The sequence below is a fragment of the Alexandromys fortis genome, unplaced genomic scaffold (genome assembly GCF_014885135.2).
Source record: "Alexandromys fortis isolate MF-2015 unplaced genomic scaffold, M_Fortis_MF-2015_v1.1 scaffold_6, whole genome shotgun sequence".
Classification (NCBI taxonomy): Eukaryota; Metazoa; Chordata; class Mammalia; order Rodentia; family Cricetidae; genus Alexandromys; species Alexandromys fortis.
In genome coordinates, this window is record NW_026067902.1 from 3,934,589 (window position 1) to 3,961,412 (window position 26,824).

Sequence of the window (26,824 nt, forward strand, 5' to 3'; positions counted from 1 at the left end):
TATATAAATTACATTGTTATAAATACAATATAATATTACATTATATTTACAGTTTATACTAAGTTAATACCCTGGCTTAGTTAGGTTTTCATTATTGTTATAAAACATCATGATCATAAGCAACTCAAGGAAGAAAGGGTTTATTCCATCTTATATTTCCAAGTAACAGTCTGTCATACAAAGGAAAGGAAGGGCAGGAACTCAAGCGGGACAGGAACCTGGAGGCAGGAACTGATACAGAAGTCATGGGGGAAGGTTTCTTACTGTGTGCACCCTTAGCTTGCTCAGGCATGGCATCACTCAGTGGGCAGGGCATTCCTATAGCAATCATCAATAAAGAAAATGAACCATGAGCTGCCAGGACAATTTTGTTGGGGACTTTTCTGTTGAGGTTTCCCCTTCTAAAATGATTCTATTGGTGCGGGACAATTGTCTATATTCTGTCAATTATGTTTTAAATAAACGCTGATTGGCCAGTAGCCAGGCAGGAAGTATAGGCGGGAAAACGAGACAGGAAGTAGAGGTGGGGCAGTGAGAACAGGAGAATTCTGAGAAGAGTGAAGCTCCCTCTGCAGTCCTGCCCAGACACAGGAAAAGGAAGATGTGACCTGCCCTGCCAAAAAAGGTACCAAGCCATGTGGCTAACATCGATAAGAATAATGGTTTAATATAAGTTATAAGAGTTAATAAGAAGCCTGAGCTAATGGGCCAATCAGTTTATGATTAATGTAAACCCATGTGTGATTTCTTTGGGAATTTAGACTGCAGGAACCAGGCAGGACAAGGACTGGGTGAGACAGAAACCTCAGGCAACACTCTGTAGTTTGTGTCAAGTTCACACAAAACTAGCCAGCACATCTGAAATGCAATATCTTGGGAATGGGCCATCTGTAAGCATAACGTTCATTTGTGTTTTATATACACCATATTCACATACCTTGATGGGAATTTTCCACAATCTTTCCACTGCACCTACGCTGTGATTATAACCTGTCACACCAGGCATTCAGCTCCACTTCTCATTCACGCCTGTACTACACTGTAGAGCATGTCAGATCTAGAATTCAGGCATTTAGGATGTTCACTTTATATTAGTATTAGGGGTCAGTACAATTTCTGGAATGTATCGTGTTTTCAGCTTTGAGGGCCATATGTGTTCTTCACTGCATAGTTTTCATGCTCTGTTTAACAACAGATTTAAAAATAAATAAGTTCAGCTCTTCAATCACGGGCTGTAAGGGCTGTGCTCCCAAACCCCGAAGTAGGATTAAATTACTTGCTACAGATAGTAAAGCTCAGGGACAATTGACCTGTATCTTAAGTAAGGTGGCTTACCTGCATTTCTATACTTGTGAGTTACCCTAATATACAAATGTATTTATGTATGCCCATATGTGTGTGTGTGCGTGCACACACACACACACACAATGGAAGTTTTGTGAGCAGTAAAAACTGGAGCTCTATGGAAAATGAAGAAGCACTTTAAAGCTAGTGATATTTTTCCTTCCACAAATCAATAAGAAAAATGCAAACTTCATAGTAGCTTGTGTGGCCATGAGTCTAGCTCACCCTGCGCCTCCTACTGGAGGCGTCTGTTAACCTGGGGTGAAATAAGCTGCCCTTGGAAAGGCCCTCGATTCTGCTCCTCCACTAGGAAATTCCAGAATATAATGGTGGGGGGGGGGCATCAGCAATGAAAACATCTCTCATGAAGACCACGGCATTTCAAAGGGAAGTGCTCCAGAGGCTGGACACTATGCAAAGAAAAAAAAGCTAAAACACCAAGAAAGTCTCCCTCAAAGGTCACAGGGATTTGGTGACATTTAAGTCCAGGACCATGTTTTAAAGACTAGCAAATGAATGTGCTGAAACATCTAATGATAAAAAGGGATACTTTGTGCTCATCAACAGCAGGAAGCCAACTGATAAAAGGCCATACTAGGGCTACAGGCAGGGGTTGTGGAGGCAGGGCAGGCTTCCTCTCCGGATGAAGAAAATACTTTAGTACTAGATGGCGGTGTGGTTATACAACACTACGGTGCAGTAAACAGCACTTGTTCCTTTTGAAACAGTTTTATATAAGCAGATTTCATTGGCATTGTAAGAGATGACACAGAAGCTGGAAAATTCATTTTAAGAGATTTCTGATTTTGTTTGATTGTTTGCATGCTTCTGCACTTCCTATGCAGAATGCAGCGCTAATTCCAAATTGTTTTCTAATAACAGAAGATGTACCTAAGCCAGGTGACTAGCCCACTAGTACCACAGAATGATTGGCAGCCCAAAGTAGCAACTCTATGCTGACATTGAAAGGAGAGTTGGTGTATGGGACTCACTCCCCGACAGTTGATAACTGCAGGTGGGAGATAGTACAATTTAGGCTCTAAATGGGGGCCTTCGGACTGCCGCGCCATCTGAGACACAGCTCACTGAGACTCCACTCTTGGAGCGTTTATGCAGAGACACCATCTGAGTAATACCTTCTTTCCTTCATTCTGGCAGCCAGCTTTCCAGACCCATCCAAATGTCCCTCTGAGGGCCTGGTCTCCCACCATTTGGAAAGGTCCTTCTGTGGATGGTGTTTGGTTCGTTACCAGTGTTTGGTACTAAACAATTTTCATTTACATTTGTCTGTATTTTCCTATATGCCTTTTGCTTGGTTTTCCTTATTCTGCTTCTATGGGTATGCACTGTAATAAACCTACTAATCTAGGAACCATTTTTATCTCACTTTGCCTGTCATTTGATTAGGAAAGGAAAAGACTGCTTCTCTTGAAGAAATTACTGTCGCTGAGGTTCAATGTTATCAAGTAGGGGAATCTAGATCACCTTTATTGATTCAGGGCAATCTCTTTTCTCTAGTGTCAACCAGGGACAAATCCAAACTTAACATTCTAATGCCTCACAAGTCTTCCTCCCTGTAGCTCATGTAAAGAAGAAAGCTACCAATTTTTTTTCACATTCTCCCACAGGCCCTCTCATACCTTGGTGTACACAGGAAGTATCTGAGTATCTTGGCAAAGGGCAGGCTTTGCCTCAATAGCTCTGGGATTAGCTCCTAAGTGACGCGGCCTGTTGAGTTCTGACCATACTTTGTGCAGTGGGGTTCTTGCCCTATGGTCTTACCATACAATCATCTCCTCAGAAGGTAAAGCATCTGTGGTATTCTCCTTTGAGCACAAGTCTCGACCTTTCAGCACCACCTCCACAGACTCTTCAGTCAGTAATGTGGCTTGGCACTCAGAACTAGCTACGGTCCTAGCCAAACTCAGAAACAAAATGTTCACTCCAGTCTTTTCACTTTGGCGTGAAAATGCCAACTGTCAGTTTCGGGAGCCTGAAACACACACACAGTGTGGGGGGGGGTAACATTCTGGCACACACCACACACACATGCACAGAAACACACACACACAGAGAGAGAGAGAGAGAGAGAGAGAGAGAGAGAGAGAGAGAGAGAGAGAGATGTTGACACACACACACACACCCTCTATGCCTACTACGTTTGAGTCTCACTGTGAGGCAAGGCAGTGAAAAGACTTAGTGAGTACTGTGGGGTGGGTGGAGGTTCAGATTTACAAGTGAGCCACTTAAGAATGCAACAGGTACCAGGTAGTGGTGGTACACACCTTTAATCCCAGCACTCAGGAAGCAGAGGCAAGCAGATCTATGTGAGTTCAAGGCCAGCCTGGTCTACAGAGAGAGTTCTAGGACAGGTTCCTAAACTACAAAGAGAAACCCTTTGGGGGGGGGGGATGGGGACAGAATGAAGTAGGAGGCACAACTCACACCAGCAGGTGAACATTGGTTCCCTTAGATTTTCATGGGAATGTGGGACATTAAGGCTAGTGATGGAGTTGATTCCCATAGCCATGGTTTTCATATTTAAGTGTATAGCACAATCACCTGGAGGGCAAATTACATCACTAGAACATGAGTTTCTGGTTCAGAAGGGCTGAGACTGAATCTAATAAGGTCCTGGGGGCTCTGTGGGAACTACGAGGGCCGTGGAAGCCACTAGCCTACCCTCTACAATTGAAACCACAAGTTAAGAAATGGTATTGTAATGTTTAGGGGTGTAGCTCAGTGGTAGAACATTTGCTTCAAATACAGAAGACCCTGGGCTTGATCTCTAGCACAGAAAAAAAAAAATCAAACCCAAACTAACAAAAACTCTTCTAAGAAACAGAATTTTAACGTGGGATGCTTTGAAAGCAAGCAAGGACTCTCTGGAGTCACAGGAGAAGCTGGTCAACCCCCAGGTGCCTTTTCTTTACCTGCCTAGGTGACTTCATGTGCAGATTGGCAGAGTAGGCAGCTCCACATGCTATAGACATTTTTACACTCTGGGGACGTGGTAGTTTGAATGTAATTAGTCCCCATAAGCTCATAGGGAGTGGCACTATCAAAGGTGTAGCTTTGTTGGAGTGGGTATGGCCTTGTTAGAGGAAGTGTGTCAATGTCGGGGCAGGCTTTGAGGTCTCCTATGCTCAGGATACTGCCCGGTGTTGCAGACCACTTCCTGTTGCCTGCAAGATATAAGACCCTCAGCTACTTCTCCAGCATCACGCCTGCCTGCATGCCTCCATGATCCTCACAATAATAATGGACTGAACCTCTGAACAGTATGTAAGCCCCTCCCCAAACGTTTTCCTTTAGAAGAGTTGCCATAGTCATGGTGTCTTTTCACAGCAATAGAAAACCTAATTTAAACTTGCTGATCCAGGACTGAAATCTACCTGTATCCAATGTGTCTGGAACATCACCTACTGTCAGGTCACCAGGAAGCCTGTTAGAACTTTCCTCAACTCCACATGCAAGTTTCTGAGTATTAGGCATGAAGGGGGCCTGAGAATTCGCATTGCTCGAAGCCCCTAGCTGAGGCCAAGGCTGGAGGCCTGATTCCTTGGAGGTCCTCAAGGCTTGAACATCCAACAGGAACTAGACTGAGCTCTTTGAGGCTCTGCAGGATGTTAGCAGAGCCAACAGAAGGAAGTTAAGTAGAGAACCTGATTTCGTCTTCCTAGGAAAACAAAGACTAAATCCCTTCTCCGGGAACCTCTGTAGTAAGTCTTCCAGTCAACATAATTCAAGTTCAACAAAGTACTTTTAACATTCAACTCAGTTTCTTAAAAATGATATTTTATTGCTTGTAATAAATTATACACCCGACTATCATTTTGTGATCTAAAAAAGAACACATACTATTTTTCATCGTTTGATTTCTACAGTAGTTAGTCATGTGTTTATTTGGTGACTTAGTCACAAAGTATCATTTACGAAGTTCACCAAATATTTACAACCTGAAAAAAGTATAATGAGCGGTATGGAAAATTGTCTAAGCTCAATTCCAATCTCTGCATTTGGAACCTCACAATAACAGCTTATTTTTGTAATCACAGGAAAATTCAAGTTGCTATAAAATGGCAGATTTATTTGTGGAAATGTTAAATGAGGGCTGCTGTGCTTGAGTCTGGTGCACAGCACAGAGACTGGGGTTTTGAGCGGCTGTGCAGCGCCAGCTGTAACTTAATGAAAGACATCTGAACTCCTCTTTGCTGGAGACTGAAACCCTTCTGAGCGAGCTGTGTTCTGAGAAAGAAAGAAAGAAAAATACGAGGAAACCAGAGTTGTTTTTCTAACTAAATAAGTTGTTGTAAGCTTGCTATTAAATAATTTGCACAGCTTATGATAAAATAATGGGCAAAGAGATGAAGATGGCTTGATGGGAAATAAAGAGCCTTATTACAGTTGATTGAAAAATGGGCCAAAGCTTTTAGCCTGAGGATGCTTCTCTTCTTAAGTGCTTCTAGGTACAAGACAGATAAGACACGCCTATTACCTGGCTGCATGCTGGGCTTGGGGTACAAGTGGTAGCAATGTGTTAACCATTCTCTTTTAACAGAGAGGGGGCTTTACAGGAGAGGGAATGAGAACTACGTTTCCTGACTGGAAGGGCAGGAAGGATTTAGGTAAGCAGGATATAATGATCCAGGTTGGGAAGAGGCCAAGACGGCTGGGTCAAAACCGCCAGTCTTGTCATGGATTCTTAGTGGCAGCAATCTTATTACATCCTGAAAAACGACTCTAAAAATAACACCCTTGAATTGTAGATCATTCTGTTCCCCCTTGGACTGCCATCAAATCACATTTTCTCAGTTTGCTTGTCAAATACCATTTTCCTAGCTCTCCCTAAGCTAATCTGTATAAAATCAAAGTGTAAGACTCTGAGGTGAAATAGTTGCTCTCCCCCATCCCTCATTTTACTTTCAATGATGCTGGTGACTCATGGCTGAAAACATTAAATGAAAATTGAAGCAAACTACCTAAAATTATAACTTGCACACCTTCTGGTGGCAGAATCAAATCTCATACTGGCCCATTCTATACACCAGGGATCTGAGTCACCCCTTTTAACAGTGGATCGAGATCGCATGCACCGCCCTCTTGGTAGGCACTGATAGTTACCTCATTATCAGATTATTTGACTTAATAACGTCCTCAAGCATCAACGTACTGATGCTGGCAATTTTTCCCCATCTGTCTTTAAGAGTCATCTATGGTTATTTTTATGCAGTTCCTTTCTTCACATATTAAACTTTATCGGATGCATTTATGGGGGCGGGGAAAAGAGGTGTGGCTAGAGCTTGGTAACAAGTGTGATTTCAGACATTCATGGTGAGATCTTGGAACCTATTTCCCCCAAATTAGGGCAAGACTACTGTATATTTTAACCACCTGGGTTAGAACTGATTGACGTCGTCAGCATAACTATTTTCAAAAAACAAGCGTTTATCAAGTACTGTTCTGGAAAGCAGGATAATAAATAGAGAAGGGATAGAGCGGCAGTGGGTAATGGTCCAGCAGGGACTTGTGGGGAACCAGGAAAAACAAACAAACAAGCAACAAACAAACAACCTTCCCGTAAACACGGGAAAAAGAAAACCACCAGCAAATCCCCAGGAGGGCAGGCAGGGAAGCCTTGGCTGGATTTTGGATTTACAGAGAATTGGAGGCCTTAGAGGTTCCCAGGTCATGATAGCCCTCAGCTGAAAGGGTTTATCTTCGGCTGCTATTCTGAGGGTGGACTACAAGGGGTAAGGTCAAGGTGAAGACACTAATAAAAAGATGCCTGGCAAAGAGGAGGTAGAGGGAGCTTTGGTCAGGACCACAGTGCAGAACAGCGGTGGTAAGGAACAACTGTACTCTGGATACTCTGGGGAGGTGAAGTTAGTGTAATAGGTAAGAGAAGGGTTGGGGAAGTGAGAGGAAGGTGTGGTGGTCCTGGCAGAGCAGCTGAGATGACTGGAGAAGGACCAGGAATGGCAGGTGAAAGGTTTGGCTAGGAACTCGTTTAAGATGCCCTACGAAGGAGAAGAAAGAGAATGATGCCCAAACCTTTCTCAGTTAAGTGAGAGCGTCGTCAAGATTAGTTTGTTTATTCAGCATTGAGAGCAGATGAAGAAGGCACAAGCTGAGCTTCCAGAATGTTTTTTTTTTTTTTTAATAAGAAGTTCATCTCTGGAAAAAACACATCACATTTTTCTTTTACAGCTAAATGACAAGAAAATACTTTACAAGGATTTGAAATATGAATTTTGAGAAAGCGGAATCATCCAGATTTTACCAAATCATTAAAGAGCCACATAAAATGAGGGGAAAAAATACTGGAGACTCTCTTTGAAAAGAATATAAAGGATTTGTTCAGAGTCAGAAAATTTCTCTTGAGTGAATATTGGTCCTTTCCGGAGTCTGGATTAAGATAAAGTTGGCTTCGGTTAAATGTTTAGAGAAGTGAATTCTTCAGAACAGTCAGACTGGATGTAGGATAATAGTCTAGGAGCTGGGACGAGACTCAAGCATTTCAGTGTCCCCTCATAACAAATGCAATGCTGGAAATTCTCTGCATGCACCCCTCCTTGGTTACAGCAAGAAAAGCTGGATGTTCATAAGACAGCCAAAGCCCATAGGTACCCAGAAACTGAACTCAATCGCGAGGCCACATGCTGATGCTCTAAATCCTTTTGTCCCAACCTTGAAGGCCTACAATGAATCACTTATATTATTTTCTCAACCTGTTTACATCTATCATAATAAAATATTACATAAACAAATGAAAAAAATCTAGTGAAAAGAAAAATATCTGTTGTTTTTTTAAGCTGAATGTTCAAGAATTTTTTAAAGTGAGTTGCTACTTTTTTTTTCTTCTAAAGTGTTGCATGGACTAGACAAACAACAGACTAAGGGAAGAAGTCACAGAGCTATGGAATTTGGTCTCAGTTGCATGCTGCTCTGTGTGTATCCTTACTGTCTCAACCGCACACAAAAATTCACACCACGTCCCATCAACAGATCACATTTAAACCGGCAGCTCTAACAGTAAAAGAGTGAGCAGCAACTTGAACACACTTATTTGCTTCAAGAGAAAGCATTCAAGATCTGCACATATTGATTTAAAAATGGAGTCTCTGCTGTTACTGGCTTTTGTGGTAAACTCACACAGACATCTTCCCTGTGTGCTAAGTGGACCATTAACACATCCTGTGACCCAGTCTTTGAGGACATCTGGTTGCACTCATGCCTGATTGGTACCACCGAATCATGTACAACTCCCAGGTATTCTACTCTGCTTTCTCATTGACCTGATGTGATGGATAAATTCTCCCTTATTTCTGACCTGACCCAATCACACTTACATTTTATATTAATCCTCTCACTCAGTGGCTTGTATACTCTGTTAGGGGTGCATATACCCAGAATTGGGAATAAAATCACCCTTTTATGAAGAAAATATTGTCAACCCTGAAGGCAGTAAAGGTCCTGATCTTGACTAATATAGCCTTTTGAGTCTTGAAAACAGGATATGGACATCATTATCCACCTACATGCATATTTGCTGAAAGAATTAGTGAAATTCGGGGAAAATTATTACACTCAATGCTGTCAGCAAGCACTCATTACTCAGAAGAACATGATGCAACAGACTACCCATCTGGACAAGGAGATTTGTTATTTGTATATTATATCATTAGGGAAGTATAAACTTCTAAGTAACAGTTCTGAGAAACCTAAATATTTTCCCCCTAATAACAGTAGGGTTAAATGGCTGTGAGTCTGAACTGAAAACCAGAACAGAATTATTGATAGTCTTTATTTTCTGGAAATCTGCTTTCTTTCTTTCTTTTTTTTTTAAAAAAATGAAAATGCTACTAAAAGAAAAACAGCTGAGTTTCATCTTAGAGTATAGACTACCCACCTTATCAGTACTCTATACATGACCTAATCATTTGTGAATATTCCAGAAGGAGATTCTTAAACACAATAGGCCAAGACTGGCAGCAACCAAATTATAGGAGTTAAAGTCCTAAGATTCACTAATTTGAGGCATCTTCCCAGGACTGTACTTGTTTGAGGCTTAAAGTAAAACAGCCAGCATCACATCAGAGAAGGCAGATGGCCTGCGTTTAAGGCTGGGTTTGTGTCTAGCCTCCTGAATGGTCCCCGGAATTCCACTGTTTATCTGTTGTGTCTGAGAGGTAAGATGGTGGGAGTCCCAAGCCAGGCTCCCACCAGAGCTTGCACTCTGACTTTGGGATCCGAACAGCTAGCACAAGGATGCAGTGCACAGGGCATTTTCAAAGCAGTAACTCCGGCAATGCTCACAATCCCACAGCAGATACTTTTGTCCAATTCCCATTTTACAGAAGAAAAAAATGAGACAAAGGGTAAATACTGTGTTTATGTTCCTCGTGGGTAAGAAGAAAATGAAGGATTTCTGCTCAGCTAATCTGAACCCAAATACAGATTCAGGAAAGAGTCATAGTGTTTCTTCTCACGGGAACTGATGATACAAGGTTGGCAAAAGCCAGACACACAAGTTTACAAACAAAACCATACTTTTGCAAATTTTCAAGTAACCAAATATCTGTGTCTGATTAGCTAGTCTTTCTCTTCACAGTTAGCCAGAAAAATCCCCCAGATTCACTGTTGCTAAGGCAAAGAGCAGACAGAAAGACCTTTACAGCAAATATGCAAGTCTGAACTCTAAGACGTGGCAGCACTGTTTGTCTAGATCAAGGTCAATAATCCATTCAAATTAGTTTCCCATATGAGCAGAGTAATAAAAACTTGAGACCTGTAAAAGCTGTTCTCCCAAACTGAGATGACATGAACAATAGCATGAAACCTACAAAGTCACTACCACAAGGACAGAGCCAAAGGCTGTTGTGCAACTTGGAGAGCCCATTCGCAGTTCCAGCGGCACAAGGCTAAAGCCTCTCAAACTTCTGCACAAACATTAGTCACCTGAAGTTCCGGTTACAAATGTAGATTCTAAATCAGTGTATCTGGGAGACTAGTGTGTAATGAGGCCTCAGGTCAGACCAATGATTCTGGATGAGACTTGTGTCATGCAAGTGACGGTGAATGAGCCCAGTGGTCTCACAGTGAGCAAAACTAAATTCTGCCACGTTTTATACCCAGAGTAAATGCTTGGGTTATTTCTGTTTCCCCAAATGTCTTACTGGTCTGGTACATTTCCTTCAAACTACAAAATTCAGCATCTCTAACAATGCCTTTCTCACTAAACCTACACTGAGTTTCTCCTTGTGAGATTAAGAGAAAATGAAAGCCCCACCCCCACCCAGACCCAAACCAATGTCTCTATAATGGAAGAGTAAAAGGTTTGGTGTCCTTCATATAATTACATATGTTCAGAGGTCAAGTCATGGTGTGGGAAGTCCTTCTGAATATGTGTTACTTTTGTTGGTTAATGAATAAAGAATCTGCCTTGGTCTGTGATAAGGTAGAGGCCAGGGCAGAGGGAGGGGGAAACGAAACTGAATGCTGGGAGAGAGAAGGTGGAGTCAAGGAGACATGTAGTCATTAGAAGGAAAAGATGTGAGCTTCCAGCTGGAACCTTGCCAGTAGGCCACAAACTTCATGATAAAATATAAAATAATGGAAATGGGTTCATTCTAGATGTAAGAGCTAGCTAGCAGTACGCTTAAGTGATTGGCCAAGCAGTGATTTAAATAATATAGTTTTCTGTGTGTGATTATTTCAGGAGTCTGGGCGGCTAGGAAATGAACAAGTGGCCTCCTATAACAAAGTCCCTGTAAGCAAAAGAGGTACAGAAAAACATTTAAGTTTGAAGCTTCTTTAGTCAAAAGCTCTGAGAGTAGCTTGCTAGGGCAATGGTTTTCTGGATGACATAATGCAAGATGGATCTTACCATAATACTTCAAGAGCTCATCGAGGAGAAGAGGTTAGACTTTTTAAACAGCTGAGTTTTTACATGGTTCAATATGGTAGCCATGGGCTGTCTCAACTACTTTGCACTTTTAATGTGAGGGGTCTGATGTGAAAATACACACTAGATTTCAAACACCATGAAGAAAAGAATGTGAACTCTGTCACTAGTAAACCTTATGCTAGTTTATCTTAATAATGTACCTATATCTTACCAATGTTTGGGGTATGTTGGGTTAAATGCCATATCTTACAGAAACAATTATAGCCATGTTGGTTTCTGACATTTGGCATCGAACCCAGGATATCAAACATGCTGGGCATATTCCCTACTATTGAGCCACTCATTACTTTTATTTTTGTTGTTGTTGTTATACTAGAGCTTTATGTAGGGCATGCATGTTCTCTCCCACTTAGCTACACCTCAACTGTATATGTGGTTTACATTCTGTTTCTGTTGGCCTTGGTGTTCAAACTGTCATTTTCAGAGCTTGAAAGAGAAGGAGCCTCTTGTCCCCCACCTCACAGCTACTGATCCCACAGATGCCCGAGCACATTCAAGTTATGGAAGGCCTGGGCTAGCTTTCCCACAGCATCGCGCCAGGTGTTGGCTGACATGAACAACAGCTGACAAAGGCACTGTGCTTGCTGAATTATCTATGCGAATATGCCAGCGGAGCAGTAGCATTTTAAAAGAGCGAAATGATCAAATAATCCTAAAATTCATATTAAAAACTACATTAAACATAAGAACTTGCACACACACACAATATATACTCATTGGGAAGGAAGGCTGTTGGGATGTTACCTTAGTTACTTCTGGGTTTTCAGCCACCATGTAAGTGAAGCCAATGTTCACCAGATCTGTACCACTGCAGACACACAATATCCGCCCTTCCAGATCATTTTCAGATTTTCCAACAGCTTCAAGAGCAGCCAGGATTTTGGGATCCTGTAGATGTATAAAAATAGGAGAAAATATGTTGGATTGCAGCGTGTGGAGAAAAACATGGTGAAAAGAAACACATTTTGGGTAAAAATATACCCTAAAGGGAAATGGTCTCTACCCAATTTAAAAGCCTAGTGAACTAACATCATTATAAAACCTGGAGAGATGAAATTTCCAATATTACAGAGTACCAGAAACCTTTCAGAAGGGCTTTCACTTTTTTTTTTAAATTTTGGAAATCTTGGCTCAATAATGTGTGTGTAGATTTTTGACATAAATCTTATTTATTTGTTTTGACTGAGCATATGTCTTTGTTGTGAGCACCTGGTGTTCAGATGGTTAAAGCTACCATGTAGGTTTCAGGATTGGCCAGGGTTCAATGGAAAGGCAGTCAGGGCTCTTAACTGCTGAGCCACACCTATGGTTCCTTTGTCTGGATTTTTGATTGTCACTTTAACAGAACTTCAGATTTAGCCAAGTTCAGGAAAGACCATGACTGGTTTGTGTTTGTGTCCATAAACACCCAAGGGGCCTCTTATTTACCATGAATAAGCACAACATTACCACAGCTACTACCGCAGGCTATTCTTATGAAATGAATGTGAGACTCTTAAGCACCTTAGATACAAAGACTAAACATTTTTGATGTGGGAGTGATTTCTTATTAATAAAGAAACTGGCTTGGCCCATTTTATTGGTTAGAACATAGGTAGGCAGAGTAAACAGAACAGGATGTTGGGAGAAAGAAGCTGAGTCAGAGAGTCGCCATGATTCTCCCACTCCAGACAGACGCAGGTTAAGATCTTTCCTGGTAAGCCAGCTCGTGGAGCTACACAGATTATTAGAAGTGGGTTAGATTAATATGTAAGAGCTAGCCAGTAAGAGGCTACAGATAACGGGCCAGGCAGTGTTTAAAAGAATACAGTTTCCGTGTAATTATTTCGGACATAAGCTAGCCATGCGGGCGGCCGGGTGCCGGGGATGCATCCCCGCCGCTCCTAACACTACACATTTTCATTTCTACAATCTATGCATCCTTACATGGAAGGAACACTGTGAAAATTTACCCCAATTCCTACATAAAACACCACATTTGTTTTCCAGAGGAAATTCTAGCATGTAGTTACGCAGAAAACTTAGTTAACATAAAGGAAGCCAGCTGCGAAATAAATAAACAAATAGGAAAAGAACCTTGCTTTGTACATCTGAAAACATGCAGGGCAGGTACACTGAAGGAAATAAATACTGTGGTAGAATCTTCTATGAAGAGACACCTTTTAAATTCCTAACATCATTATTCATATAGCTTCTTATTCAAACAAACCAATGCAGGAAGATCACTGACTTCTGTGCTCTGGTAGCTTTTCCTTTCTACCAGAGGTTAGCCAAGCTTTCTGTGTGAACTAGCGTCCTGAGGGCACAAGTGAAGAAATATGTGGTACCTCAGCCTTATAAATCTCCACATTCATCAGCCACACATGGAAAGCAAATTACTGATAGCAAGAGAATGGGGAGAGGTTTTAAAATTAATTTCCAGATTAAGGGATCTGTCTCTCTGACACTGATACCATGCAAAGGTTTTGGTTTCCAAGGACTAAAACATCCCGAATATAACTGGAAATATTGTAATCCAAGTCACCTAAGAATTATAGACGAAATGGCTACTGTGTCCATCCTTAAACACAAGTTGATGATTTGGGGTGATTAGTAGTGAAATAGAATCCTGGAGATCACTTTTCAAGTTTTGTAAAATCTATGTTTCAAAGACCAGCAGGATCAGTGAGATGCCTCAAAGGGTAAAGGGGTTCACTGTTTAAGCTTGATGACTCCATGTAAAGATGGATGGGCAGAACTAATTCCACAGGAACATCATGGTCTATGCACACTCACGCCCCCAACACACACACACACACACACACACACACACACACGAATGATACCAATCACATTTACCTTTGGTATGGCTGCCAGCCGAATACTGTTGATGAGGGAACATTCTAGCACTTGTCCTTCCTGAAGAGAGAGCACACACCCCAGCAATGAACTTAAATTCTGCCAGCCTCATGGCATAGAGTGCTTAGCAAACATATCTAAAAATAAAATCAATGCTGTACAGAGAAGGGGCAAAATGCAAACCAAGTGACGGTAATGATTTCTAATGATCGGGAAGAAAAGACTCAAACTTCTTATTTCATATATTATTACCCTGAATGAGCAATAAAATATTTACAGATTGTCATTCCACTTATATACATAATAATACCTATATATTATTAAATATGTAGATATAGAAAACATTAAGTATAAATAATTCCAACTTTTATACAATTCCAATTACACCTTTCTTGGTTTGGGCTCCAATGTTCATTAAATGTGAACAGTGTGCCACACATCCAATTATGCCCCATGGTTTAATGAGTTGAACTCTCATTTAATGTGCCATTTAATTTCAGCTCAAAAATTATTTTCTAGAAAATATTCCTAACTCTCAAGATTAAATCAGACCTATTTTGTCTAAGCTTTTATAACAAAGTAAACTTCTCGTTCACAATGCTCAGTGACTTGAAGCTCTTTTAAAAATGCCCAACTTTGTTCCTCCAGTAGAATCTCCTAGAGTTCACCTGCATAATGTCTTTAATCCCAGCATCCTCAATGCCTGGGACAGAAAAACAAGTAGTAAAAACTCTCCAAGGAATGAGTAAGCATAGCATTCATGTCCTCGAGAGGAACTTGGTCTACCTAATGAGAAATGAAACTGCTTGAGCTGGAAGGTAAGCAAGGCAGCCTGCTGCTCTTATGCCTTACCTTGCCTTCACTCTTCCAGGTCAGAAAAAAACCAAATTCGTCCACTTTGAAGAGGCAGTTGGGTTCAAACACGAAAGATTCCTGTTAAAAAGAAGTGTGATGGGTTTCATGACTTAACAACATTTTGATTCAATAAAAATTCAAGTATGTTTGAGCGTCCAAACACAGGGCTAAGAACAATCACTGTTTGTATCTGGATCCTCACCCTCCGTTTCTGATGACGCTGTGGACCATTTTCATTTAGGGCACTGTGCACCCTTTTTCTTTATCAAAAGGCTCATCTATGTAACAGAAACCCTTCCTCTAGAACACACTCAAAATTACTGACATCGATGCCTTGGGTTTACACAGGAAAGGGTTTCCTGAAGGTCACGGGAGAGAAACTCCTGAAAGATAATTGAGTGTTGCTTGTTTGCCCTCCAGAGAGAGGACACACAGCTGCCTGTCACTGATCCATACCAACACTAGCCCTGGGATGCATCACCACAAGCCCTCTGGGACTTCTGATGCACGATGCATTGAGTACCATTGCTGTGAACTTTGACTTCAGAAACTCAATGAAAACCACAGAACCAAAGCTTCAATTGAAAAGGAGGGCTGTCCAAACACACACCACAGCAGATCCGCCCTTTGTGCCAATGGATTCCTGGCCCACTGCATTTAGGAACACAAGGAAAATCTGTCAGTGAGAGAAAAAGAGTGTTCGGGAAATGAACCCAGATGCTCTGTCCCTCTGTTTGCATAATTCCATGACATGGCTCTGTGTGTCAACAAATCTAGGCATTCTTCTCATGAACTAAAGAAGCCAACTTCCTACATCATCGCAATGCCAACAATTAGGAGCCTGTCCTTTCCGCAGGGAAAAAGCATCACTAAATAAATAGCAATTACAGGATTAACATTTGAAGAAAGGCACTTCAGATGCTTAGTTTCTCAGATCCAGATTTATCTTTCTAAATTCCAGGAAAACAGCAACATTCATCAAGGCAAATCCAACGTCAAGAGGTGGCCGCCACAAGATGGCAGAATCAGGGGATCTGGCAGCCCTGAATGAAGCTAGCCTTTAATCTGTTTGTGTAGTTTTCTGGCAAAGAATCACTGTAAGTGTTCAACTCCCACACCAGGCGGTGGGAACTCCACGTCAGTACTGGGAACTGCAGACAGCAATGAATAAGACAGAGGCAAAGGTAAGACCTGTGCCTTTCAAGACAGAATTCAGTTCACCATTGTCTATTTACTTGCCCCGAAACACCCTTTCTGTCTCAGAATCCTACCTAATCAAAGTTTTTATCCACACCTTTTGGGTTAGTTGTAGCAATTAAATGAGCCAGGGGATGCAAGGTACACAGTGCAGAGTCACAACTCAGCAAGCTACAGCCTATGGTATTGTAACCATGGTAGCCTTTTATGAACAAGTATTTGGCAGTAAGTGTGTGATTTGACCTTGAGTAGCTGATGATTCCTTTTTTCCCCCACTCCTCCAAGGTCACTTCCTGCCTTTTCCCTGTACACGCCAACTCTGCATATCCTTCACACTTGGTTCTTGGACTGCTCACTTCCACCGTCCTAGATTTCTGTAAATCACATGGCTCCAATACCGACCGGTTACTGCTGCCTCCCACGTTTACAATAGCAACCCAGTTACCCGTGAGGCTGAAATCAGACGTTTAACTCTCCAGTTGCCGCCCCCACTGAAATGTTTCAGAATTAGCATGTTCAGATCTGACTTTCTGCCTCCCTCCCTCCTTTCTGAGCAGCTCTATTGTCACAAGCTGTCCTTACTTCAACAAATGTATATCTGGCTCGTCACCCTACAGACTTACTCACTGAGCCTGAGAGTCATTCTTGGCTTTCCTTCCTTGTTTTCTGCTCACGATCATTAATAAGTCTACTTTCACAGTGCTTAGGTGATAATGCCCAGCTAACTCCATCTCCACCATATGCCCCTGGTTCTAACATCTGTTCCCATTCCTGCGAATTCTTCCCACTTCTACACTGTTTATCCCACAGCAGCCATGTTGATTCTTTTTAATTTCTTTTAACCAGTTCTCTAAAATCCCGAACTAATGAATCTCCATTATATTTAGGAACATTTTCAACTAAAGTTGGTCTAATGAGTTCTAGGAACATCCAGGTCCTTTGTATCTTACTTTAGGCACTTCCTGCCCTGTGATCTTGTGGCTCACTACCAACAAAATGGTCTTCCTTAAAAACCTTCAGTGCTTTCCAGCCTCAGGACCTTTGTACTTCTAGCTCCACCTCTTCAGAAATGTCTCCCTAGTGCCCTTGGTGTATCTGGATCTTTATCTTAACATCCCCCACTTTAATGACTGATCAAGCCCCCTTCAGAAAGGCTCCCCAGTCTCCTTGCTATGTGTCTGATTTCCTGACAAAGTATCTTGCTTCCTTGCTGACACTGAATGCTGTCTGCTGTTACGTCATCTCCTGACTGACCGGCTCACACACTAGAATGTAACCTCCATGAGGAATGCCCTTAAGGGGTCTTGTGTGTCTCTAAGTTTCTTTCACTTCAAATACTTATTTCAAAATCATCCTAAAACTAATCCACTCATGAAAGGATGAATGTGACAGGTAAATTTCTCAAATAAAATATTTTGCTACAGGCCAGTATGTAAAGAGAGAGAGAGAAAGAGAGAGAGAGAGAGAGAGACAGACAGACAGAGAGAGAGAGAGAGAGAGAGAGAGAACATGATAAGAAAATTGAGAAAAAAGAAGCAAAATACAGTAGAAGAGTAAAATAGAAATAGAGGAAAATGTTGAAACACTTGGAGCTAGCTGCTAGATGATTCCCCCAAGCAGACAACAAAATCCTTGGGGTCCTCATCAACTAAAATAAGATGAAATATTTATAAAGGGCCTATCTGGCTCATGAGATAAAACCCTATTTGTTATTGTGAGAAGCCATGTCCAGGGTAAAAGTCTTCCCAGGACCTCCCCTAAAGGTTCTCCCTGACTGACTACAATAAAATGCCTTGGCTTAGCCTAGAGGCTTCCTGACCAAACACATCCTAACTGCCTTTGAAATTTCAGGGCACAGATCTGAGGGCTAAGTGACAACCAACTGAAAGGAAGTGGTGCAAACCTACTTAGGTTTCTACCTCCTACCAGCACAGCAAGTCAAGCACTGGGCCTCTACTGGTGGCAAATATACACAATCTATGTGATTTTTTTCACCAGCAGTAGTTTTAAATTTAATAGAGGTACTTTCAGACTAGAACTTAGGCTATGGCACCCTGGCCAGACCATAGTGATATCCAAGACCCATAGCCAGGTACATTGTCTACCACCTAGGGAACTGTGGAGGAGAGGACTGGAAAAGGAAGCCAGACTTGGTCTCCTTGGCAAATCTAAATTCAGTAGTAACTGAATCTGCTGATAAGAAAACAAACCATAGCAGGGAGCCTGGGTTTTCATTTCTCTTATGCAAAGCTACCCCCTGGAGAGTTCAAGGGCCCAGTTGGTTAACCAGCCCAACTCTCACTTTAGACCACGGGGAGTCTAGGCTGGAAAGGGCCAGGAATTCTTGTGGCAATTCTGAACAAGTGGCAGCTAGAGGTCACTTTTCTTGAGAGGCATAAGCAGCACTCTAGTCGCCAGCACTGCTGTCAGAATTCTATTTCTGGCACTAGGATCCCTGGTCAGAAGGCATGTGCCACTCAAGGCTTCTGGAGACAGACACTTACCACCTCATCGAACACGGAGGGCATGATAAGCTCTAGGCTATTTTTTAGTGGATGCTTTCTTCACAATATTCGATAGCACAGCCTAACAAATATTCAAATTGATTTAATACTTTTCCGTTCTTTCAACTTCAAAAGATATTCTGTCAAGTAAAATTTAATTCCCTTTCTCCTTTAAAGGAATCCCAGAGAACTCAGCCAGCTGAATAAAAAGGAGGGTAGATAGGTGGCTATCCAGGTAACAGATACATGAGTGTGTTTGTATCTGTACCTCATGTGTGTGGTTACACATGTACATGTGTGTGCATGCATGTGAGAGCCAATGCCTAATGAGCTGGACTTATGTCAATTGCCTATATATTGATATAGGGTCTCTTGCAGAACCTAGAGTTTGCCAATTTATCTAGTCCTGCTAGCTAGCTTACCCTGGAGATCCCCCATCTTTGCTTCCCAAGAGTGAGTGGTGGGGGATCAGAATTTAGTTCCTTACACTCGTTCTGCACACATTTTGCCCACGGAGAAATCTCCCTAACCCCATAAGTTTGATTTCAAGGTAGACTATAGTTCTTTCTTTCCTATCCGCCCTTTCACCATGGTTATCCAAGTTAGCCCCTAATGTCGATATTTATATTGTGGGCTTTGAAAGACAAACTATGATAGTCACGTCTTATTTCCAGCTATGGCCATTTTTTTCTGGATAGGCTAGTATGTGGTATAAATATACTTTACTTAAACAGGAGTGGTGCAAGACTTCTCTTTTGCATTTGTGACTGGGAAGATTCAGATGTGGAGGAATGAATGGAGAGAGGGCTTTTGTATTACATCACAAGTTTTACAGGCTGAGACGGAGGACTGTGATGATTTGAACAATGTCCCCATAGACTTGGGGGTTTGGATATTTGATCTCCAGCTGGTAGTACTGTTCACCTAGGGTTAGGGGGTGGCCTCGCTAGAGGAAGTATGTATAGCACAAATAATAATAATAAAAAAAACAGAAACAGATATTGGGGTTCAAGCTTAAGACCAGAAAAAAAATCAGCCAACTATCAGAGAGAACTTTTACCTCCAAAAAATCTTCAGATTTAAAGAGCAGGATCCTGTTGCCACTAATTCTCAGATTCCACGCTCCAGTGAGTTCCTGTCTCTTTCCCTTTTATATTCCTCTCTTTGCCCGGCCAAATTACTCCTGTCTCCACCTTCTAGTGCTGGGGTTAAAGGTGTGTGACTCCCAAATACTGGAATTAAAAGTGTAAGCCACCAACAAGCCAACAAGTCAAGCAAAGGACAGGCATTCATAAATAAGAATAATTCTCAAAAATATCATATGTATTCACTCATAAGTGGCTTTTAGACATAAAGCAGAGAAAAACAAGCATACAACTCATAATCCCAGAGAACCTAGACAACAATGAAGACCCTAAGAGAGACAGAGACATACACAGATCTAATCTACATGGGAAGTAGAAAAAGACAAGATCTCCTGACTAAATGGGAGTATGGGAACATGGGGAGGGGAGAGGAGAATAACATAGCTCAATAAAAACAATTTTTAAAAGAGGGAAAAAAGAATAAGTCTCTATATATTATTTGGGGGCCAAATGGCAAGATCCCAAAGAGTAACACTATGCCTGCACCATCCCTGTTATGAAAAACTCATATCCCTTTGGTACCATAAACTCAAATTAACTTCAAGTTTCTTTAACTTCTTTCTTTATGTTGCCTTTTGTGGTGGGATTTTGATCCATTCAGCCAACGACTTTTGGGGCAATAAGCCCTGGGGCGTGGTCTTATCTGCCTATGACAACTTAAAAACTGAGGGAGAGGGTTTCACATCACTCTTGCTCTTGTGTTCTTGTGCTCTTGGGTGAGCAGAGCAGAGCAGGTGGTGAAGAGACAGCTTGCAGTTGGTGCTCTTCACCCCTGGGCAGAGCAACTGGACAAAGGCAGCTGGATCAGCAGCGACATCTGATTTGTTCTCCATCTGTAAATTTGTCTTTTTCATTGCACCCCTTAGTAAGTTGGTTATTAGAGACCTTTGTTATGGTGTTTTTTTCAGTGATAAAAAGTAACGAATGCAAGGACATTCAAAGGAGGTAGCACTCTACAGTGGTTTGGGGACTCCACCCTCCTCTCTACATAAATCTGCTGAAGCATCTTGGTAGTCAAACTGACTAACCTTCTTGACCTTAACTTTTCCTACCTACCTAAAAATGAATAAAACTGACACTAATCTCAAAGGACATTCAAAGAACCAAGCGGAGTCTAAGGAGTTGGGAAAAGGTGAATGCTGAATAAGCAAGTGGCTGTGACCATGAGAAAATAGACGCAAATGAATTTATGATTTTGCATAAGGCGTTTCACAAATACTACTTCACTTAACACTAACAAGAACTCTACCAGGCTTTAGTAGATTTGCCACAACAGCGCAAATGTGCCAATCACCATGAACCCACCTCAGCTGGGAGTACTTGGAATGCGGTAGACAAGAGAGGAGCACAAGGTTGATTGTGAGTTTAATGTCCAGTGGTTACCACCATAATCAGCGCATCTTTACATAGGGGAGAAGATATTCACAGCCATTTCTTCAAGACCATAGCCAATGAGAAACAAACCCAAGATTTGCGCCAGCTTCTGTGATTCTGAGTCACTGTCACTTTTACTGTCTCAACTCTAGACAGAAATCCATTGGGCATCTATACCACATTTTCTTTATCCATTCATCAGATTGACACCCAAAGTACTTCTGTTTCCTGGATATTGTGAGCAGAAGTGTAATGAACATGCATATGCGGTTACCTCTGTAGGAGGGTATAGGCTCCCTTGGCTATATGTCCAGGAGTGATACAGCTGGTAGTTCAGCTTTTTTTTTTTTTTTTGAGAAACTTCCAGACTGACTTTCTAAAGTGGCTGCTCTAGTTTATTTTCCCACCAACACTGTGTAGGGTTTTCCTTTTCCATTTCCTTAACAGCAATTGTTGTCATTCATATTCCTAGTGGTGGCCATTCTGACTAGGTGAGATGGAATTTTAATGGAGTTTTAATCTACTTTTTCCCTGATTGCTAAGGCTATTGAACATGCTTTAGAGTATTTACTATTCATCTGTATTTCTTCTTTTAAGAACCTCCTGTTCAGGTTCACATTCTATGTTTTGTTTGGATTATCTTTCTCGATGTGTATATTTTTATTAGCTCTTTGTGTAGTCCAGACACTAATTCTTTGTCATATCTATGAATGGGAAAGATTTTTCTCCCTTTGCATGGGCTCCTCCTACTCAACTGACAATCCCCTTTGTCGTTTAGTTTCATGTTATTTCATTTGCCAACTGATAGTCTTACCCCAGTGCTGTTGGAGTGCTACTCAGAAAGTCCTTACTTGTGTCTCCATGTTGAAGTAGCCTGCCTATTTTTTCCTCTAGCACTTTCAAAGTGTGAGGTTTCCTATTGAGGTCCTTGATCCATTTGTCAAAGTGTGAGGTTTCCTGTTGATGTCCTTGATCCATTTGTCAAAGTGTGAGATCTCTTGTTGAGGTCCTTGACCCAATTGTCAAAGTGTGAGGTCTCCTGTTGAGGTTCTTGATCCTTTGTCAAAGTGAGAGGTCTGCTGTTGATGTCCGCGATCCACTGGAAGTTGAGCTTTGTGCAAGGTCAGTGATAAGAATCTAGTTTCATTCTTGTATATATTGACATGGTTTTCCCAGCACCATTTGTTGAAGATGCTGTCTTTTCTCTATCGTGTATTTTTGATATCTTTGTAGGACAGGATTTTTAATGAGGGAGTTGAGTGTTCATATTTGTGCCATAAATCTTATAAAATTTTCATTCAGATACTAGCACCAAAAAAACCACCCCAGTGACCTACTTGTACATCACTGTGATGGATGCTATGACTTAAGACCATTCCTTCTCCTCCACACTCTGGCATCAGAACACCTGAATTGCACCTGCAACACATCTCTTCCAACTTCTTAGGATATTTGCTGCTCATAATAAATGCCTTAGTTTAGTATATTTTTCTATGCTTATGTTTTCCCTACAAGTCCCTTTATTTTACCTAGCAGTATGTATTTTTACAATATAGCTTCCTTTAGACTGTGACAGAAACATACAAGCATAAAATATCTTATGATCACTAGAAGCACCTCAATGATCAGATAAATCTAACCCCAATGTGATGGTGAGAAAGAAACATACTTCTTCATTACTGACTAGAGATAAAAGCATCAAGTACTCTTCTCCTAGGTTACCTCACGGTACTTGAAAATTTGACACAGAAACTGAACCAAAGTCAGACATGGTGGAACATGCCTGTGATAACAGCAGTCAGAAGGCTAAGGCAGGAGGACTGAGTGGTGGAGGCCAGTCTGACCTATATAGGCAGGCCCTGCCTTATTAAAGTAAAACAAAGGCACAATATAATATTAACAAAGTAAATATTTGCCAGTTGTTACTATAACACACTAATAATTCTTAGTGTTGCTAATAGAGACTATGTATTAGCAAATAAAAAATAATGTAAAAACTACCAGCCTTATTTTACAGATGAGAACACTGATTTTAAGAGAAGTCTGGCTGGTTGTCCAAGAGGATACAGATAACAGAAGGTAGGGCAGAGCTGTATCTGCATTTAATAAGGGAACACACTTCTGTTTTGTGAGTCGAGTCAGAAAGAGCAATATTCCTGAATGTACATATTTCCTCTAGCCTAGAATACAAATCTGTGTATAATGAAAACCCAAAATTTATAAATTATTGCTGGATTAGACCCACTGAAAGTTTGTATTCTCTGTAATGATCTGCTTGAGTCTGTTCTTCTCCACCCCAGATGACTTTCCCTGCAAGCCAGTCTCTTGTCAACTTTCATGTCACGCAGCGGCTGGCACAGAGAATAAGTCATCGGACATCATGTCTATTCATTTCCTCAAGGTTAGAAGTAGCCGGTGCTCTTAATTGTCAGCACTGTGATGATCCACATGAGCCCCTAGTGAAACTCAGCCTATTAGAAACTTCTCATGGCAGGAGGCGGGCTCAGGGATTTTACAGCTTTCACCAGGTCCTCTCAGAGGGTCCCTTTGCTCCTTGAGGTTACAAAAGGGTAAAGGATTGATTGAGGTAGGCATGTTTGGTAGTGGAGCTGCTCCTAGATAGCCCAGTGATGTAGTTGCCTTTGAGTGGTCTATGTTCTCAGATGTAACCAAGGTCTTGAACACAATTTTTCTTTTGTCTGCTTGCGCTTTCTCTACTGGGAATAAATTGTTGTTACATCATCTCTCACCTTGAAAAATTGCTCAACAGAGTTGGAACTTCCTTCCGTTTCATTGATGGTTAGGGACAGTGAGCTGGAGAGAGCAGTCCTGTTAAGGAGCCCATGCTCCGTGCCTGACAGGGTGCTCACACTCGGGGTGGGAGAGCAAGCCAATGGGTTACGTAGCAAGTATCAAAATGTTTTTCTGGCCTCCCATATCTCATAGAAACAGAAATGAAAACCTCACAAGAAACAACTGTGAGCCTCTGAAGTGCTCATTTTTAGCTAGGTCTGTGAGACATGGAGGACGCTCTTGTCTGGTGTCAAGTGGAAGATGTCAGCCACTCCTTTCTTTTCACCCCTACCTCAGAAATGAATGGCAGCGTTAGCCTAGGGGCCACTGAAAGCAAGGAAAGCAAACCACGTTTCTTGAGCTTTTGAGCTACATTTGTTGGAGATAGAAAGTTGGTCTGATGCTGTTTAGCAAGGAGCTATGTTCCGGATGTGCCTGAGTAGGTATATTCATATATTGTGTTCCCGTCCCCTAAATTGATGGTAACTGGATGGATGGGAACTTTGGGGAGACAAACGGAGCAGAACCCATAAAATAGGCTCTAGAGATACCCCTTATCCTTCTACCACACAAAGAGTCAGCCATAAAGTACCATCTACACATTGTGACAACACTGCCAGCAGGTATCAGTCTGCCGGGGCCTTCATCTTGGACTTTTCAGCTGCAGGGATGTGAAAAGTAGCTAACTGCTATCTAGTGTGTGCATTCTGTTATAATAATCTGAAGAGACCAAGATACAGGTCTTGGCAGTGTCCTCGTTTTGTGGGGCAGGCGTGACCTCAGTGTGATTAGAACCTGGCAAGGAAGGGAACCCTTAGTTTCGTTACTGACAAGAAACAAACTGTCCTCAAGGGCTTATCGTGGCTTCATCAGTAGCAGTAGATTTCTGTCTTTTCCTTTACCAGAACAAAGATGCTTAATCTCTGCAGCTTAATTGATAATCAACTGGGGAAGCCACCATCTCCACGTCTGTTTCTCTTTGTCCTTCTTTCCCCATACCTCTGGCGTGGGCATTGTCAGGTCAATGGATGCTCAGATTCCCAGGGGCCTCTTGCTACAGGGGGATGCTGCTGCGGGTGGCCCCCTGATTCGCGACAGAAGAAGCATAAAGAAATGATTGCTAAAGCATTCGACAACTACCTGTCCCCATACGGAAGACAGAGCAACAACGAAACAAGCCTGCAAGCAACACAGTAAGTTCCATTGACTTTCAAGGACAGGGAACTTGTCATCTTATTCAAAATTGAGTAACTAAGGGCAAACTGAAGGGGGCACCTTATTCCAAGCTCTGGAGGCAGATAAGTAGGATTTATAATCAGCATTCCAACCAATATGAGAGGAATATGTCCTGAACCTTCAAATTCCACAAACAACAGATTGATTTTTAGATGTATTTCAAATATGATAGAAAGCTGATGAACCCCCTTTTTATGGTAAGCATCTCTAATTAAAATGATTTGTTCCAGAATAACACATTATACCAAGTAATTAGAAACACTTGTATCTGAAAAGGTAGATATAACAAAGAACATTTTCCACTCCTGCTCTGTGGACATGAAGATACGGAAAGGGGCACGAACAGACTGGACTTTCATGTCCTTTACACAGAATGTACTCATCCCTTCTTAACCACACGGCCTTTGAAACTGCTCTTCACAGCAGCTCCACACAGAGCCCCTTTCTGGCTCTTTGTTTTGTAGAATAGCTCCCACCGGGTCTCAAATCCACAGTCCCCGCTGGAGCCTGGGACGGATGCTGGCTCTGCACCTCTTCTTCATGTCTAAGCGAAGGTTCAGCAGATGCTGCAGCAGCATCCGCAGACACTGCCACCACCCAGGGATCCCCTGGTGAGCAGTCAGTCTTGTAACACAGCAGCAGGGTCCTGGTGACTCCATATGTGACCTTCCCAACAGGAGAAAGCCCTGCTGAGTCTTTTGACCACCAAGCCAGAGACACTATGAGCATTGAGCTTGATGGAAAACCTGGCCACATGCCTGGGATGGAGGAAAGGAAGAAGTCAAGAGGAGGCAGCGGAGGCAGCAGAGCATTCTGGACCACAGCCCAGCAGAAACATGCAAAAGAAGAGAAGAATGAGACTGAGTCCCAGAGGAGCGGCATCAGGTGGGGGCAGAGGGCAGGAGCCTCTCTGGAGAAGCCTCTGGTGGGACAGGCCAGGCCACCTCTTAGTTACGTAGTGTTTGCTTATTTACTGTGAGTACCCAAAGGAACTATGTGAGAAGCAGTAGTCCTATACGGGCTGCAGAAGGTGGACTATACACCTCCTGGCAAGTTTCTCTTAAAAGGAGGTTCAAGTGACCCAGCTTTACAGCAGCCGTCGGGTATATCTTTGGATGTTTCCTTTCAATATTCAGCGCTGTAATGATTTCAGCCACATAAGGCTGATACTTCCGGGTCATGCTGGTACAGGCAAATTCTCAGGTTGAAGTGCCTACTGGCCCTGTGGAATGTTAAAGCTCCCCCTGCCCCACGTGACTCAGCTAAGCCCTTGTGCGCATGCGTGAGTCCCATCATTTGCGTATGACATAGCCACGTCAACCTCCTGTGTGCATGCACTAAGCAGCTTTTAAAAGCTGGACACGCCACCATCCTCTCTCTCAGCACACTGACTTCCCAGGCCTGCGCACGCCCCCTCTAATAAACTCCTAAGCGGGTTTGTTGTGTGTTCCGTGATTCCTTCTCACTCACACTAGGTAATTTCAAGCTCCAGTTCCCTGGTTTCCTTAAAATTCTTCAAGATTTAGGAATAATTTAATCTGTCATAAATTTGTATCAGGGATCTGTAA

General features: G+C 42.1%; 1 protein-coding gene across 6 annotated transcripts in view; it reads right to left on the bottom strand.

The window, feature by feature from the left end:
• Plcb4 (phospholipase C beta 4) overlaps positions 1-26,824 on the bottom strand; it is a 357,655-nt gene that overhangs the window by 109,649 nt on the left and 221,182 nt on the right. For all 6 annotated transcript variants that reach the window (XM_050134224.1, XM_050134229.1, XM_050134227.1 and 3 more), the window contains exons 5-7: positions 15,005-15,085; positions 14,153-14,212; positions 12,059-12,202 (exon numbers count right to left, since the gene is read on the bottom strand). In XM_050134224.1, coding sequence (XP_049990181.1) covers positions 12,059-12,202; positions 14,153-14,212; positions 15,005-15,085 — 285 coding nt within the window. The remainder of the gene's footprint in view (positions 1-12,058; positions 12,203-14,152; positions 14,213-15,004; positions 15,086-26,824) is intronic.